The sequence below is a fragment of the Portunus trituberculatus genome, chromosome 43 (assembly GCF_017591435.1).
Source record: "Portunus trituberculatus isolate SZX2019 chromosome 43, ASM1759143v1, whole genome shotgun sequence".
NCBI classification, from domain to species: Eukaryota; Metazoa; Arthropoda; class Malacostraca; order Decapoda; family Portunidae; genus Portunus; species Portunus trituberculatus.
Window position 1 is genome coordinate 20,489,416 of NC_059297.1, and position 17,274 is coordinate 20,506,689.

At 39.1% G+C, this 17,274-nt stretch overlaps 1 protein-coding gene across 1 annotated transcript in view; it reads right to left on the reverse strand.

Annotated features, from left to right (window-relative positions):
* Positions 1 to 7,118: 7,118 nt before the first annotated feature.
* LOC123518330 (heme-binding protein 2-like) overlaps positions 7,119 to 17,274 on the reverse strand; it is a 16,129-nt gene continuing 5,973 nt past the window's right edge. The window contains exons 3-5 of the mRNA XM_045279092.1: positions 15,135 to 15,264; positions 11,178 to 11,358; positions 7,119 to 7,318 (exon numbers count right to left, since the gene is read on the reverse strand). Coding sequence (XP_045135027.1) covers positions 7,141 to 7,318; positions 11,178 to 11,358; positions 15,135 to 15,264 — 489 coding nt within the window. The 3' untranslated portion in view covers positions 7,119 to 7,140. The remainder of the gene's footprint in view (positions 7,319 to 11,177; positions 11,359 to 15,134; positions 15,265 to 17,274) is intronic.

Sequence of the window (17,274 nt, forward strand, 5' to 3'; positions counted from 1 at the left end):
TTTACATTATTTTTTGTAACTCATGAAATAAAATACACATGATTATATATATATATATATATATATATATATATATATATATATATATATATATATATATATATATATATATATATACAAAAATCTTTTATAAAATAATTTCTAGGTAATATTGTATGACATACAAGGAATACAAATTTTTTAAAATCCCTATGGTATGTTGTTATTGTAGCTTCAGAAGATGAATGAAGAAGTAAAGTATGTATTGCCACAATCAGCAGGTTTAGATGGCAAGAGAGGAAGAGTACTCTTTTCCTGAATCTTGTCATCCTCTAGGACTATTGAGATTATCAACAATTTTGTATATTGGATCCCAATTATATTAGCTTTTTCTTGTGACTGCTTGGTGTATGTGTATGGCCTTCTGTAGGTGATATCTTCATAAGTTTTGTGGTGGCTTTGAGTAGATATATTTGATGACTTAATTTTAATCATATTGTTTATTCATTACCAAGTATAATAACATCAGCCTTACCATTAAACTCCTTTATTAGTTTGGCTAACACTGGTAACTCTTAGTTTTTATATCATCTGTTTGTGGCTTTCTAAGACTTTCCTGAAAAGTGTTTGAAACATCGATGATAAATAATTGGATCAATGGGCGTTCTTTGGATGTTTTAATGTAATATTAAGCAATGTTTTCAAAGCAACCAGCAAAGGCATTTGCTTAACAAGAATGGTTATATTTTTGTTCCATTATTACTATTTTGTTCTATTATGTGTTGAATTTACTATGGAAGTCATCATACACATTGTTACTAGAATTATTTACAGATCAGTAGTTCAGCAAATTCATCAAAATTCTGTGTTCTGCAAGGCAGTTGTACACATGAAAATATAGACTTAGTTGAAGAAAGTCTGGTTTCATTTAAGTATTTTATAGAAAAGACAGCATTGAAAGTTAGATACATTATTCTTTCAAGAAAATGCCTTTAAAAAGTTGACCAATTTATTCACTTGCATGAAAAAAATAAATAAATAAAGTATCATTGGCCAAAGGCCAAATTACGAGGAAAAAATAAATTAAAAAAAGGTCCACTTGTCCCAATTCCCTAAAGACTTCAATAGAAAGATCAGATGATGTTGAGTAAAGTCGGGTTCACATGTCAATATGCGACTGACTGAAATTGCAAGTCACTTGAAGTATCAACTGAGCCCTTCTTCTTGGAACATGTTCAACACAGCAACTGGGAAATATCGGCTGGTTGACAGGATGTGAATATAAACAAACAGCTATTTAACAAGTAGTCACAAGTATTCAATCCTCTCCTCCATCAACATCCTACATAGAGGAAGTATTTGTGTAAGCTTTTTTTTTTTTTTTTTTTTTTTTTTTTTTTTTTTTTGCTGTAGAATTCTCTTTTAGGTCTCAAAGATGTTCTCTTTTTCCCTCATCAACTCCAAAATCTTCATCTCTACATTGACACCATATTTTCAGACCTTTCTCCGTGACGTCATAACATAACATAACATAATCGACTGAACAACGTTGGTTTTGTTTTGCGAATGGTTTTTCCAGTCGCTAGGCATCAACATTCAGTTGGAAACTCCACTGACTTGTAATTTCAGTGTCTTGAAACTTTCCTCTTAAAGAGCTCAAGTCACTGGAAGGAGGAAATGCAGAAACAGTGGTTTCCAAAGTTTACCAAGAGAAAGGAATGATTACTTAATTGGTTAACTCTGGTATTTGAGAGGTGGATACATTAGAGATGAAAAAAGAAGAGTCTTGTGCAGTATGGCCACAGAAGATAAGGGAAAGTGTGCAGTTAATAAGATCAAAAGAACAGTTAGTGTGAAAATTCTTGTAGTACTTGTAGAAGATAGATGCAATATTGAGTTGAGAGAAAATTAAGACAGTGGATTAAATAAAGGAGAGGAATTGATAAGATAAAAGCATTTTAATTCCACAGTTTATAAGAGCAGTACTATAAGTGGAACTCCCTGCATACACGTGAAATGTGCTCTTTCCATAAACAGATAATGGCTCCTGTACAAAGTTAGCAGCTGGGGATAAGAAAACCTGACCAAGACGACTCAAGGTATGCACCTACACACTTACATAATGTACAAACACATTAATGTGTACACGCATAGAAGCAAACACACACATCCAGCCTTTTATTCACCTTGGGGTCCAGAGGGGACACGCCGCGCATGCGTGGGCAGCATATGGACCCGTGGCTTTGGCTGTGGTATCGTCGTCGGCGTCACACGCACCTTATAGCATAAATGTCTTACAGTCTGGGATCAAACATATAATATTCCTTGAGTATATCCCTAATAGTGGCTGAGTCTAGGATATGGTCAATGGGGGTATACAAGTCATGTTGACCTTGCAGCCTTAATTTACCAATGAGAGAACATTCCTTGACATAATGATGCAGAGTGTGTCCTCTTGGTGCAGCACATAGCACACAGTATACACCAGGAGAAGCACTTCCCAAAAGTACTTATAGCCTAATTTGAGCCTTACTGCCACCCTGTTGTGTGATGCAGTGTGTCTCCCATAAGTGTAAGCACAGCTCTGGGAGTGACATGCATAGTGAAGACTAGTGCCACTGCCTCTATGGCAACAAAGCCCCAACTGATCACTAATGCTACTTTGTACAAAGTCCTTAATGCTACCCTTAACATAGCCCAGAGTGCACTCACTGCCAGGGTCCACTGTGTCGTCTTGAAGGGCACATTGACCAAGCCGGTCTACCTTTTCATTAAGTGGAATACCCACATGAGAGGGTATCCAGGTGAAATGGACCATGGCACCAGCACCTTCTAGGGCATGGATGAGATCTAGTCATTTATTAACTAAATCACAGTCTATGGGGGAGGTGGATTGAAGGGCATACAATGCAGCCTGACTGTCAATAAAGAAATATACATTCTTATGGAGAGGCGCCACAATGTGGAGCGCCTCCAGAACAGTTCTGCTCTAGTGGAAGACATGGGTGCTGGGAGCCGCCTGGAAACCTCAGTGTCAGTGTAGAGACTGGCAGAGATGTAGTCACGGATGAACAGCCCACATCCAGACCTGCTGCCATTGACTGACCCATCACAATAAACATGAATAGCCTGAACGTGTGGGTACTTGGACAATTTGGTCATGAACATATCTAGCAGCACATGAAGGAGTAAGTCCCTCTTGGGCTGATGCAGTGAGTGAATATCAACACTGACACGGTGAGGGTTCCAAACGGGTTGGAATGGTGACACAACATTAGTTCAGGCCTCGGCTACACCTACACTTGTCAGTACTCCCAAGATCTTCCTGAGGTATGGAGTTGTAGGAGTCCAAGTATCATGATACAGAGGGGTTAGTAATCCCTTTAGTGAGTCAGAGCCCGTGCTTAACATCCGACCAACAGTACGACAAGTAATTTTCTGTATTCTACAAATAACACTCGGCAGGTGCAGTTCAGCTCTGAGGATCTCATTCCGTGCAGTCTTGGCGCATCCCAAAATTATTTTCATGACCTCATTCTGAACAAGGTGACGTAGTTGGGTGGCACTAAACTGCATTAAACAGGGGCTGCATAGTCAATGAGGGACCGTATGACAGATATATAGAACATTCTTAGGACTGGAATGCCACCCCCCAGGCCCCTGTTGGCTAGCAGCCGAAGTGGTGCTAGCCGTGGCAGACAGAGGTCTCGAACATAGTGGACGGCTTGAAGAGACTTCCTGAAGCTCATCTGAACACCCAGGTACTTGTGCGTATGAACTCTAGGGATGGGTACATTATTTACAGTGGGTGGTTCAGAGACCTTCCCTTTGGCTTGAGATTTGGTTTTACATTCATTAATAACAAGTCTCATTTGAACATACAATGCAGCTCGTTGTGACCGAGCTAAGAATCCTGGGTGTGGGGCACTGGAGGAGTATGTCATCAGCATAGATGAAGACCTGGGTGCCCTGCGGAAAGGAACAACACGCAATTTTGTCCATTAAAACATTGAAAAGCATTGGACTAAGGACTCCACCCTGTGGTGTTCCAAGCTCAAAGACTTCTTCAGAGGAGACTGCACCTTGAAACCAAACCTGTGCTGTTCTGTTGTACAAATAGTCCCTGATCAACCCTAATAATCTACCTTTGACACCTTTGAGAATGAGTTCTTCTATAATAACATTTTTGTTGGCCCTGTCGAAGGCACTCTTGAGATCAACGAAAGCTCTGTAGGTAGCACCTTTATTTATAAGGCACTCAACAAAACAATGACTTGTAGAATGACCTTTTAGGAAGCCATGTACATTGCCAGAGAGTATATGGCCCACCTTATATATGTCCGTTCAATATTACCCATTCCATAATCTTACACAGACAGCTGGTGAGAGAAATGGGGCGAAAGGTGCCATCACCTTTGGGGATTGGGATGATAATGGCTGTTTTCCAAGAGTGGGAAGCTTGCCTGCAGTGAAAGACATGTTAAATAGATCTAAGACAGGGTTGTCTACTTTTATCTCCAGGAGAGCATTGAGGATATCATAGGTGATGCCATCCTTACCAGGAGCTGTTGACTTGTCCAATTTAATTGCTGAGAGGAGTTCGTCATGCGTGATAGGCACACAGGTGTCATCTGGCAGATAAACTCTGTGGCAAATCAACTCCATCCTTTGTGGTCTTTGCTGATCGAGTGTCTCCTGGTGTTCCACAGGAAGGCCAGAGAAGTATGAGGCTTCCTTCCACTGCAGGACGAGCTCTTGTGCCCTGTCTGTAGGATCAGGGTCACACACCTGCCGCCTGGGCTTGCCCCAGACACTGTTGATGTGGTGCCACACCTCCCAGAGGGACCAGGTCCTGCACACCTGATCCAGGAAGGAGACCCAGTACTTCTTCCTTTCTTGCTGCCTTAGATCTATGAGGTGCTGAGCCACAGTAACCATAGCATCCCATGACTCTTGTGCCTGCTAGGTTAAGTTGCCAATGTCTCTGGTAGGCAAAGATTGCCTGTTGGCAGTTCAGAATCACAGGGTCAGTAGTGTAAGTCCAGCAGCGTGGAGTGTGGGTCCTTGCCAGAACCCTTGGAGTCCCTTGAATGGTGTGTATCAGTCCATCATACAGTGCCTTTGTGTCAGTGAAGGAGCTCTTCATGGCAGAGTACAACACCACCACATGGAGGACAAGGCCCACCATCCTTGATGGTGGCACTGTCAGACTCTTCCTGGTCACTGCTGGGATGGAGTGCACAAGGATGGTCATCTCCAGGATGAAGTGGTCACTCACATGAGAATGTAAGTCAGTGAAACGAGCATGTAGACCATTGACATGTTAAGGTGCGGAAAGTCTTACCATTCACTGTGATGGTGTTGCACCTGGGTCTTTAGGTCGTCCATGTCCTGTGTCAGGTGAGACATCTGCTCCACTAGGGTCTGCAGGGCTGATATCACATATCCTTGGTTTAGCTTGGGGTTGGCAGTCTGGACTGGAAGGGGGCTGGAGCAGTGCCTCTTCCTGCGGGTGACCAATGTCCATTCACCGGTGGTATCCCTATCACAGTCTGCCTCAGGTGACTTGTCCTCTGAAGCAGGGGAAACATGGGCCATCCCCAAGGTGCCCCGGGGTTGTCGTGTGGCTCCCTGGACTGGCTTGGTGGGGAAAGCTTTCTTCGGAGAGGGTGCAGCGGCACCCACACACTGCCCTGCAGTACGTATTGTCCTCTGCCTTGGATGGGTCACACACACTCTGCAGGCACACGTCACTGTCTCACTGGTCCTGCTTGGTGTCACTGATTGGACATGGGGTGAGGGCCACAAGGGATGTCCCACCAGGCACTTTTTTTTTTTTTTTTTTTTTTTTTTTTTTTTGCTGCTTCTTAAAAGTGGCAAACTGATTACTGAGGGCAGAGACCATTTCAGAGAGATTGTCCACTTTAGCAGCTAGCACATTCACCACTGCTGTGAGGTGCTGGATGGAGTTGGTGGCAGGCAGCTCCTGAGTGCCCCGAGGCTGGGGCATTGTTGTGGAAGATGCAGAGGGCACTGTAGCAGTGTGCTGCTGCAGCAGCAGCAACATGGCAGGTGTGGCAGAAGTGCCATTGGTGGAGCATGAAGGCTGGGGCAGGTGAGGGACAGCAGACAGGAAGGAAGGCCTATTTGTCTAGGCATTGGTCTGAGGAGGTGGAGCCTGGCAGAACACCTTGTCAGTGGCAGGCTTCCTGTAGGGCAAGGCTTGACAGTGCAGAGGGTGGAGTGGGCGTTGTGATCACCCTCTCAGTTGCAGCAGCGAGGAAGAATTTTGGTATCCTCCTTGATCTTGTCCAGGCACTGCACTGACTTGTGGGAAACAGCACAGTATCTACACTGAGGGGCAAACTGGCAACGCCACTCCTTGTGTTCCTAGCAACTGCAGTGGCGACATAGGTCCGGCTCTGGCATGTACTGCACCACACGCCAATGTCTAAGGCCCAGGTGATACACTTCACTTGGCATCTTCCCAGTCACCACACCCAACAGTTGAGACCTTGACATCTGCCCCACCATCCTCCTCTTGAGTCCATGGAAGCCAACTGGTACCTCAATTAGGTTAACATTAATGTGGGTTGACACACCATGTATAATGACTGCATGAGTGCCCTCCTCACCAGAGCACTCCATAATAACACCTATGAAGCTTTCACTCACCAGAGTGGCATAAAAGGATGATTTAAAGCTCATCATGATGTAGGAATGTTATATATATATATATATATACAAGAAATGGTTGTTATTATTTTTATTATAATTATCATTACAATTATTATTATTATTATTATTATTATTATTACTATTATTATTATTATTATTATTATTATTATTATTATTTTATTGTTATCTTATTAATATTATTGATATTATTATTATTATTATTATTATTATTGTTGTCATTATTATCATATATATATATATATATATATATATATATATATATATATATATATATATATATATATATATATATATATATATATATATATATATATTTTTTTTCAATAAAAAAACATTTTCAATATTAAAATCTCAAAGAGCTGAATTTAATATATCAATAGCTGATGCCTGAATTCATGCATACAATCATGAACGATTGTAAGAGGTGGATTTTTTGCACCCTAATTATTGCTGAAGTCTATTTCACTTCTTCATGATCCAGACTTCATTAGTGCGGTTGAAGATAACAAAGGGAGAGTCGTACCCAGCGGTATAGTAGTGTTGCAGGTTGATATCCTCCTCGCCAGCTGTTAGGAGGTCCTGAGCCAGAGCATCAGCATTGAAGATCCAGTCCTTGTCTTGGGCAAACCCGTGGAACCTCCTGAAGATATTGCGTTATTTGTTTTAGTTACATGGTATCTAGTTTGGTTCAACAAACTAAGTTAAACAATTCCTAACACACACACACACACACACACACACACACACACACACACACCCTGTAACATACAACTAGGTAAACACACACACACACACACACACACACACACACACACACTGTAACATACAACTAGGTAAATACACACACACACACACACACACACACACACACATTTCTAGACTGACAGGCGACAGCCGTTGGTGATGGACCGTGGAGGCGGAGCGAGATATTACGTGTACTGTTCACATAACGCACGGGCGGCACGACAAACCCCTTATATTTTTGTGAACTGGCGTCCTGCAGGCCTAGAGGTAAGGATGGCGTAGGGGGGCAGAAGTAGCAGCGAGGAGGCAAGGTTTGACCCTTTGTCTGGTCAGGTCAAGGGAGGCCATGCAGTCAGTGACAGAGAGACAAAGCTTCTCCACTCCACCAACAGGAAGTTTTACCTTCTTCACATGGATACTGGTCTCCCATGGCTAGGGTTGCCACCTGTCCCTTAAAATACGGAACCGTTCCGTATTGAAGCGTGAAATGCTGCGTTCCGTATTGAATCAATACGGAACGCCATTTGTTCCGTATTTGCCTGTATGAATAGTCAAGCAAATGAAACAAATTAATAAGTCATCGTGCCCAAATATTGAAACAAATACGTAACCAGTTCACAAAAATATATGAGTTTGTTAGGGGTTTGTCGTGCCGCCCGTGCGTTATGTGAACAGTACACGTAATATCTCGCTCCGCCTCCACGGTCCATCACCAACGGCTGTCGCCTGTCAGTCTAGAAATGAGAGGGGTGGAGAATACTGCTGCTGTGCTGTGCCATGCCTATGTCTCATCCCTGTTAGGTACCTGGTACTGAACATGGCTACATCTGCAGGATCTGTTCACTTGGAAAATGTATAAGTAATGGCTATATTTATGATCCATTCATATTCCAGGTAGCTACTGTTTTCTCCAAATGGGTTTTCTTTTTTTTTTTTTTTTTTTCTTTAATTAAGGGAAATATATTTTTCAGTGTCTCATTCTTTAGAATTTATACAGACATGTAGTTTCAAAAAATATTATTGATAATTTGACTGATGAACGTATTTTGCAATATATCCTCACATTTAGTCAAGATATCCTTGAATTCCTCCTAATACAGGGTACTTATGGAAGAGCTTATCTTCAAGCCTTGTCAATATAATTGACTTTCTACCCGCCATCACTGTTCCAACCTCAGCTAATGCGTTCCGTATTTTTAGGAGGTGGAGGTGGCAACCCTAACCATGGCTGGCCTGCCGCAAGACAGACGCCCTGGCATGGGAGGCCATGAAGGGGTGCTCCTCAGAGATGTCCTCAGCACTCCTCTTCTTCGTAGGGGTTTTGTTCATATAGTAGAGAACGGAGTAAGGAAGAAACACACCTCCCAACCTAGGGTATTGGTGCTAATAATAATGTTGATAACAATAGTAGTGATAATAATGATAATAATAATAATAGAGAGAGAGAGAGAGAGAGAGAGAGAGAGATGTGTGTAATTCACCACGGTCGTCTGCTGGTCACCCAGCCAGTCTTCCCCATTACGGAACGAATTCACAACTCATAGACCGTTGTGTGTGTGTGTGTGTGTGTGTGTGTGGAGCTCAAATGAATATTTCTCTGATTTAATACATAAGCGATTAGATAGAGTGTGCGGTTGAAGATGCGCCCTTCTGTTAAAGTGCGCGGTGAACACATCTAAACGATAAACGCTATATATTCAACATGCTCTCACCTATCTCGAAATAGTGAATGCTGGTATCCCTTGAATAATTGTGCGATTATGTGGTAGCAACACTACTTCAGTACCTCAAGGTCCTGTTTGGTTGCTAGGTATCAAGTTTTCCGCTAATTTTCAGCCCTCACGTTGATCGCAATGTGTAGACAATAGCCATCCCAGTTTTCTTCTGAAGAACAAAACATGGCCGGAACCACCACAAACAGGACAGAGAAAACCCATATCATCACTTAAAGCAAGCAGGAGTGAAAATCAACGAGATTTTTGCTTGTATTGGTTGCCACATGACAAAAGTTCTCCGCGTCCTTGCTGCCATTAGAGGAATGAACTGCCTGAAGGCCCATCCACATTCAGACTTTTTCGCTGGGGAATAACGCGACTGCTTTACCAGAACTTCCAAATATGGTAAAAGTGGGTGAGACTACAGAGAGAGGGAGACACTCTCTACCAAAGGCATTTTGGCAGAGACTTACCACGTAACCACGCACTCACCCAGTCTCATGCCAACAGTGAAGGAAGGTGTTCATCATCGCATTACTTACTCTTTCACTCTGCCAGCAGAGGCATTCCTTACACCAATGATCCCTCTTTTTCTTTTTTTTCCTCAATTTTGTGGAGGCAGATGCCACAGTGGTCCATAAGAGGACCTCGACTATTGGCGACTGAAGTTGCAAGTCGACTCGAGAAACCAGTCGTAAAACAAGACCAACATGATGGTCTTGTTCAGTCGATTTGCGATTTTATTCACGTTGTGGCGTTACGGAGTAAGCTTTGAAAATTTGGTCTTCAGGTGTAGAGATGTTAGAGTTGGTGAGGAAAAAGAACACATCTTGGAATCCCAGAAACTAATTATACAGTAAAAAAAAAAAAAGAAAAAGAAAAAAAGCTTGCGCAAATCGTCGTTCGACGAAATAGCTGCCACTGTACAAGAACTGTTTCTCTCAATACGGGGTGCTGTTGGAGGTGAGGAATGAAGACTTCTCAGCATTGAATTTGATCACAATTGTGCATAGTCTTCTTAAGATTAGTGAGTGGTAGATACTTCTTTCCTTCTACTTAGCCAGATTTATAAAACCCTCCATATAGTTAAAGTTTGTGTTGTCCACAGGCATTTTTTTTTGTCCAGGTCTCGTTGTATTCTGTTGTCTCTTCCCGTACGCCAAAAAAAAAAAAATCGTTAAAAGAAAAGAAGAGGTCCTAACTCAGAGTTTCCTATCAGAAAGCCATTCACAACCACAGCTTCAGCATCGTCACTGGAGGAAGACATCTTGGTGGTTAACTGTTTGTTTACATTCACTTCCCGCAAGGCACCAACTAGCCGATACTTTCCAGTCACTATGTGTGACATTTTCTGACTAGAAGGGCTCGGTCGGTACTTTTAGCGACCTGGAATTTCAGTCGCAAATTGGCACGTGTAAACCCGCCTTAATATGTGGACATTAGTTAATTAACTTTTTTCACCAATTTATTTTCTATTTTTTTTTTTTTTTATCAAAAGAAAACAAACAACAAACACACCAGCCTATCAAGAAAAAGAATATAGTCCTCGGAAATCTCTTGAGATATCTAAATGCGAATATCTGTTCACTAATAGGTGGCGTCACACTAGCACTTTTTTCATCGCTTCGACGATTTTTGTCATTTTTCTTACTGTTCCGTCAACTCTCTCCGTCGTCTTGAGTCAGATGAAACGCACCGTTTTTCTCTAGCGTCAATTTTTAGTCAAATTAAGATCTATGGTTTCTAATCAACACTTTTATAATAAAATTGATTTCCTTGCTAATTGGAATGATGCTATAATCTTAAATTAATAGAATATTGATAAGTAGATGTAAATATATTTGTATATATATATATATATATATATATATATATATATATATATATATATATATATATATATATATATGTTCGATTTGTAAAATCATCAAGAAATTAAGATCTAAACATCCACTGTCATGTTTGTAGGTCTATAACAGCCTACATAATACATGGACACGGTGCGTAACGATTTCTTATAAGTACCTATATGTAAAATACCTTGAGAAGACATGCAACTCTGGACGCTCCTCTATGTACACATCAGTGTTGATAGGTGTAGGCGGCGCGTCTTGGTGAGCAGCAGGAACATAAAAGCTCATAGTGAAGTTATTCTCACAGTTTGGACCTTCACCAGGCTGCACCAGGACAGTCACGGGGGCAGTCATGTCTATCTTAATGCCTGTTGAACCAAGTAAGGTAAGAGGTAGTGTGTGAGTGTGTATTTACCTAGTTGTAGTTTTACAGGGCCTGGGCTTTATGCTTGTGTGGCCCCGTCTCCATATCTATACACTTATCCAATTTTTCTTTAAAACTATGCACACTCGTTGCTGATACCACTTCTTCACTCAAACTGTTCCACGTCTCAACACATCTTTGTGGGAAAATATATTTTTTAACATCTCTCAGACATCTTCCCTTTCTCAGCTTTTTACTATGCGATCTTGTGCTTCGAATGTCATATTCTTCTCTCAGGATCAGTTTCTCATTATCCACTTGGTCCATTCCGTTGATCAATTTATAAACTTGTGTGTGTGTGTGTGTGTGTGTGTGTGTGTGTGTGTGTGTTACGTGTAATTCACCTCGGTCGCCTTTTGGTCACCCAGCCAGTCTTCCCCATTACGGAGCGAGCTCAGAGCTCATAGACCGATCTTCGGGAAGGACTGAGACCACAACACACTCCACACACCGGGAAAGCGAGGCCACAACCCCTCGAGTTACATCCCGTACCTATTTACTGCTAGGTGAACAGGGGCCACACATTAAGAGGCTTGCCCATTTGCCTCGCCGCACCAGGACTCGAACCCAGCCCTCTCGATTGTGAGTCGAGCGTGCTAACCACTACACTACGCGGTGTGTATTTACCTAGTTGTATTTACCTAGTTGTAGTTTTACAGGGCCTGGGCTTTATGCTCGTGTGGCCCCGTCTCCATATCTACACTTATCCAATCTTACTTTAAAAGCATGCACACTCGTTGCAGACACTACTTCTTCATTCAAACTGTTCCACGTCTCAATACATCTTTGCGGGAAACTATATTTTTTAACATCTCTCAGACATCTTCCCTTTCTCAGCTTTTTACTATGCGATCTTGTGCTTTGAATGTCATATTCTTCTCTCAGGATCAGTTTCTCATTATCCACTTGATCCATTCCGTTGATCAATTTGTAAACTTGTATCAGATCCCCTCTCTCTCTTCTTTGTTCCAGGGTTGGTAGATCCATAGCCTTTAGTCTCTCCTCATATGTCATCCCTTCAAATTCTGGAACCATTCTTGTAGCCATTTTTTGTAGTCTCTCCAACTTCCTTATGTGTTTCTTTTTATGAGAGGTCCACACAACTCCTGCATATTCCAATCTGGGTCTTATTATAGTACTTATCAATTTCTTCATCATTTTTTTGCTCATGTAGTGAAATGCTACTCCAATATGCCTTAGCAAATTATATGTCTCTAAAAATTCTATCAATATGGCTTACCGGTTGATTGTTTTCTTCCATCGTCACTCTCAAGTCCTTTTCCTTTTTAACTTTCTCCAGTTCTACTCCATCTCCCATCTTATAGATCCCCACGGGTCGTGTGTGTGTGTGTGTGTGTGTTGTATTTACCTAGTTGTATATTACAGGATTAGAGTGGGGCTCATAGTGACTATCTCCATATCCACTTCTATCCAACTTTTCCTTATATGTATGCACATTTTCTGCTGTTAAAATCTCGTCACTCAAGCATTTCTGTCTCCAGTAAAGTCATTTCAGAACTACCATTGCCATCCCTTGATTAATCCGTCTCTGTAAATAGATATATAATGTATCCAACTTAACCTAATCACTATATTGTAGAATAATAAAAATATTATGCAGTTTTTTTCTGAAAAAAACAAAGGATTTAAAAGAATCTTATATTAGGATAGTTATATATATATATATATATATATATATATATATATATATATATATATATATATATATATATATATATATATATATATATATCCCACCACATACCGCTTTGAAGCTATGCCATTACTCTGTACCTGGCGGCACTGGCTTGGGGGAACTGGCGACAACTCACGAGTGGTCAAACTCGTCACTTCGATTCTTGCGACAACGTTTTCGTGCGTTGCTACTAAACATATGTTAAAAAAAACCAGTCTTTTGCAACATATATGACATAGTATCTCTCTATAAAGTTACTGTACGTCATCGTATGCCCAATGAAATTGCTTTGCTTGTCGTGAATCTCTTCCCGACAGTTAAATGCAACGCTTGATTGTCATAATGCTTTTACGATGACAAGGACATCTTACGATATCATACGATATCGTCAAGTTAACGTACAACTTGACTTAAGACATCTTACAATAGGCCAAAAACCAGTAAAATGACATCATTGCTTCCGGCGACAGCCCTTTTACTACCGTCGGGGACGTTGTATATCAAAAGAAAGGTGTGACCCCAGAATAAGGAGGCGTAAGTAAACATTTTCTTTTCACAATGTAAAGAATAAAAGAAAGGAATTTTTTTTTCTCTCTTAAACTTGTAAGTGTAATTCATGCTGTATCCATTCAATCATATTACTATTTACATGATATATGGATGAATTAAGGGAAAAAAAACGAAAACTTTTATAAGGAATTTGCGCACAACTCTACTCAATGTTTTGGGTTGACTTGCATAACTCTGCCCACCAGACAGGGTCTGCCCACTGGCTTCACCCTCTACTGAAGAGCGGTATGCGTGATAGCCTCTCTTGTAATCTTTCCACCAAGGAGTAGAGTCGTGCGCAAATCCTCAGTAAAAGATTTTTTTCCCGTAATTCATCCATACATTATGTAACTAGTAAATATTAACATAATTGAACGGATACAGCATGAAATGCACTTACAGATTTGAGAGAAAAAATGTTAAAAGAATCCTTTTTTATCCTTTACATTGTGAAAAATATGTTTTTACTCACACCTCCTTAACAAATATCATCTGTAAATCTTGCCCATTTATCATCTATACTGAGCGCCTACTAAACTTTTCATCTATGACACTGATATAGCATTATATGTAAAGTATCTATGATATACTAGGAAACAAAATTTACACAGAAGAGATAGCTGCTTTGAGAGAGAGAGAGAGAGAGAAGAGAAAAATATGAGGATGGTGAGAAACAACTCGTGGTAAGTTGTCTTAACATACTTAATAATTTCAGTTATGTAATAATAATAGTTAATGTTAGCACAGGCAGAAGAACAGAGTACAAGAAACATTGTTAAATTTCAAGTAGCACAAGTAGACTGTAATATGCCTAGTATACACTTCAAATAGCCTCAGAATGTCTCAGCAAAGTTCGTTCATTATGTTCGCCCCCTCTGAGTAAATTCCTCCAAACTCCTCCCCTCCCTCACATTCCTTCGACCATTTTAAAAGAACCAATGCCATGCAATCACCAAACAATCATGCAGATATAAGCATCACAAATATCACTTCAAAAGCAAAACGTTTTTATAAACGCAAACAACAGATCCCACACAGTAAATCACAAACTGCTTATATATATATATATATATATATATATATATATATATATATATATATATATATATATATATATATATATATATATATATATATATATATATATATATATATATATATATATATATATATATATATATATATATATATATATATATATATATATATATATATATATATATATATATATATATATATATATATATATATATATATATATATATATATATATATATATATATATATATATATATATATATATATATATATATTCGACTTTTATATTATAAAGACGAAATATACTATAGCTTATTTCTGAGGCTAACGAGAATGAGGTAACAGACATGAGCATACCTTCCCTCAACACACGTATGAAGAACAAGGACAAAAACAAAAACAGATAGTAATTCACAAGTAACTCTCCAAATCCTCACCGGCGTCATTCTGGCCATCGATGAAGTTGAAGAGATCGTGAAACATGTCGTTGGAGGCTTCGTTGTGAGAGATGGAGAGGTGAGATGTAGTCACCCATTTCTGGGCAGGATAAATGCGCTCCTCGTATGTCTAATAAATATGAGAGGAAAATAAATAAAATGAATGCTAGTTAACCAGAATCTCTCTCTCTCTCTCTCTCTCTCTCTCTCTCTCTCTCTCTCTCTCTCTCTCTCTCTCTCTCTCTCTCTCTCTCTCTCTCTCTCTTCGTAATTCTTTCATTATGAAGCATACATTCAGTAACTTTTAGACTGACTCGCCCTGATATGAATATTTAAGCATCCACCTCCCACTCAGTCAACAAAAATAATAACCGCCACCACCCACTGCAGTAAATCGTCTTAACCCTAAAGTACGTACACACTCTGGCGAATTCGTCAAGCAACTTCCCGTGCTATTGAGGCTTCTACCGCCCCCTTCCAAAAAAAAAAAAAAATAAATAAAATAATAATAATAATAATGATAATAATCTCAGTGTGTCAGATCTGACGAGTTTGCTTCGTTTCCTGCCACCCTACCTACAGTACAGCATTGCGCATCCTGAATTGGCTGTCTGACTGATATGTCTATCTTACGAGTGTGTAAACATCACACGTGTCCAGAAGTGGCCTCTTTCTTCCAGCCATGGATGAAGTATCAGGTAAGATTTCTCTATGATAAAATTATGTGTTATAGCTAAGTTATTATACATAATACTAATTGATGTCATGCTATATTAGTTATAAATTATAGGTAAAACAGCTCCTTGTATGTCTGATACAGATTTGTCATTATTCAGCACGGTGCAGCTGATCTGTTTCCACCATACCCATCACTATAATGAATATCTTCTTTTCTTAATTTTCATGCAGTAAGAACAAAATGTAATGATTTTGAAATATGCTATATTTCATATCAAATTAATCTAAGAAATGCATTGATTTATCTATATATAGTAGAATAAGCATACCCTACCATACATTTTTTTTCTTTAACAGTGTGGGCTTTTCACGGGAATTACGGGACAGAGAAAGTATTTTGGGTACCTCCAATTGAAAGCCTACCCGTTAGGGAACTGTTACCCAGGTAAGTCTTTCCTACACTTGGACCGTTGCAGAATTCGAACCCGTTTGCTTGGGGTTCCCATGGTCCCCAAAGCGCACGTGGTTCCACTATATAAACTATATTACCTATTATTATTATTATTATTATTATTATTATTATTATTATTATTATTATTATTATTGTTGTTGTTGTTGTTGTTGTTGTTGTTGTTGTTGTTGTTGTTGTTGTTGTTGTTGTTGTTGTTGTTCTTGCTGTATTATTATCATTATTATCATTATTATTATTATCATTATTATCATTATTATTATTATTATTATTATTATTATTATTATTATTATTACTTATAATGATAATGATAATGAAAATGATAATAATGTACAATAAAATGTTGTCTAAAGTTTATGTAGATTGAGAGAGATAGATGCTTTAAAATTCTGATCGTTGTTGTTATAATAATAATAATAATAATAATAATAATAATAATAATAATAATGATACTACTACTACTACTACTACTACTACTACTACTACTACTACTACTACTACTACTACTACTACTACTAATAATAATAATAATAATAATAATAATAATAATAATAATAATAATAATAATAATAATAATAATGATTATTATTATTATTATTATTATTATTATTATTATGTGTGTGTGTGTGTGTGTGTGTGTGTGTGTGTGTATTATTATCATTAGTATTATTATCATTAGTATTATTACCATTATTATCATCATTATTTTTTGTTGCTTTCCAGGTATCAATCTAGGACAGTTTTATGCACGAGCGATCACCCGCAGTGCTTGTAGGGACAGTTCCAGAATTGCGCCCATTGAACGCACAGTTTAGAGTGATGGTTCTGATGACGATGAATCTTCTAACCTGAGTATGGACCTTTACTTTTTTTTCGAAGTAACTACCTCTATGTGCGCTGAAAACACCTGTATTGGGATTCTAAAAATCTAACAAAATAAACACTAGCTCTGTCTATATGTCTCTCTCACTTATTTTTGTTTTCCTTTCGGAG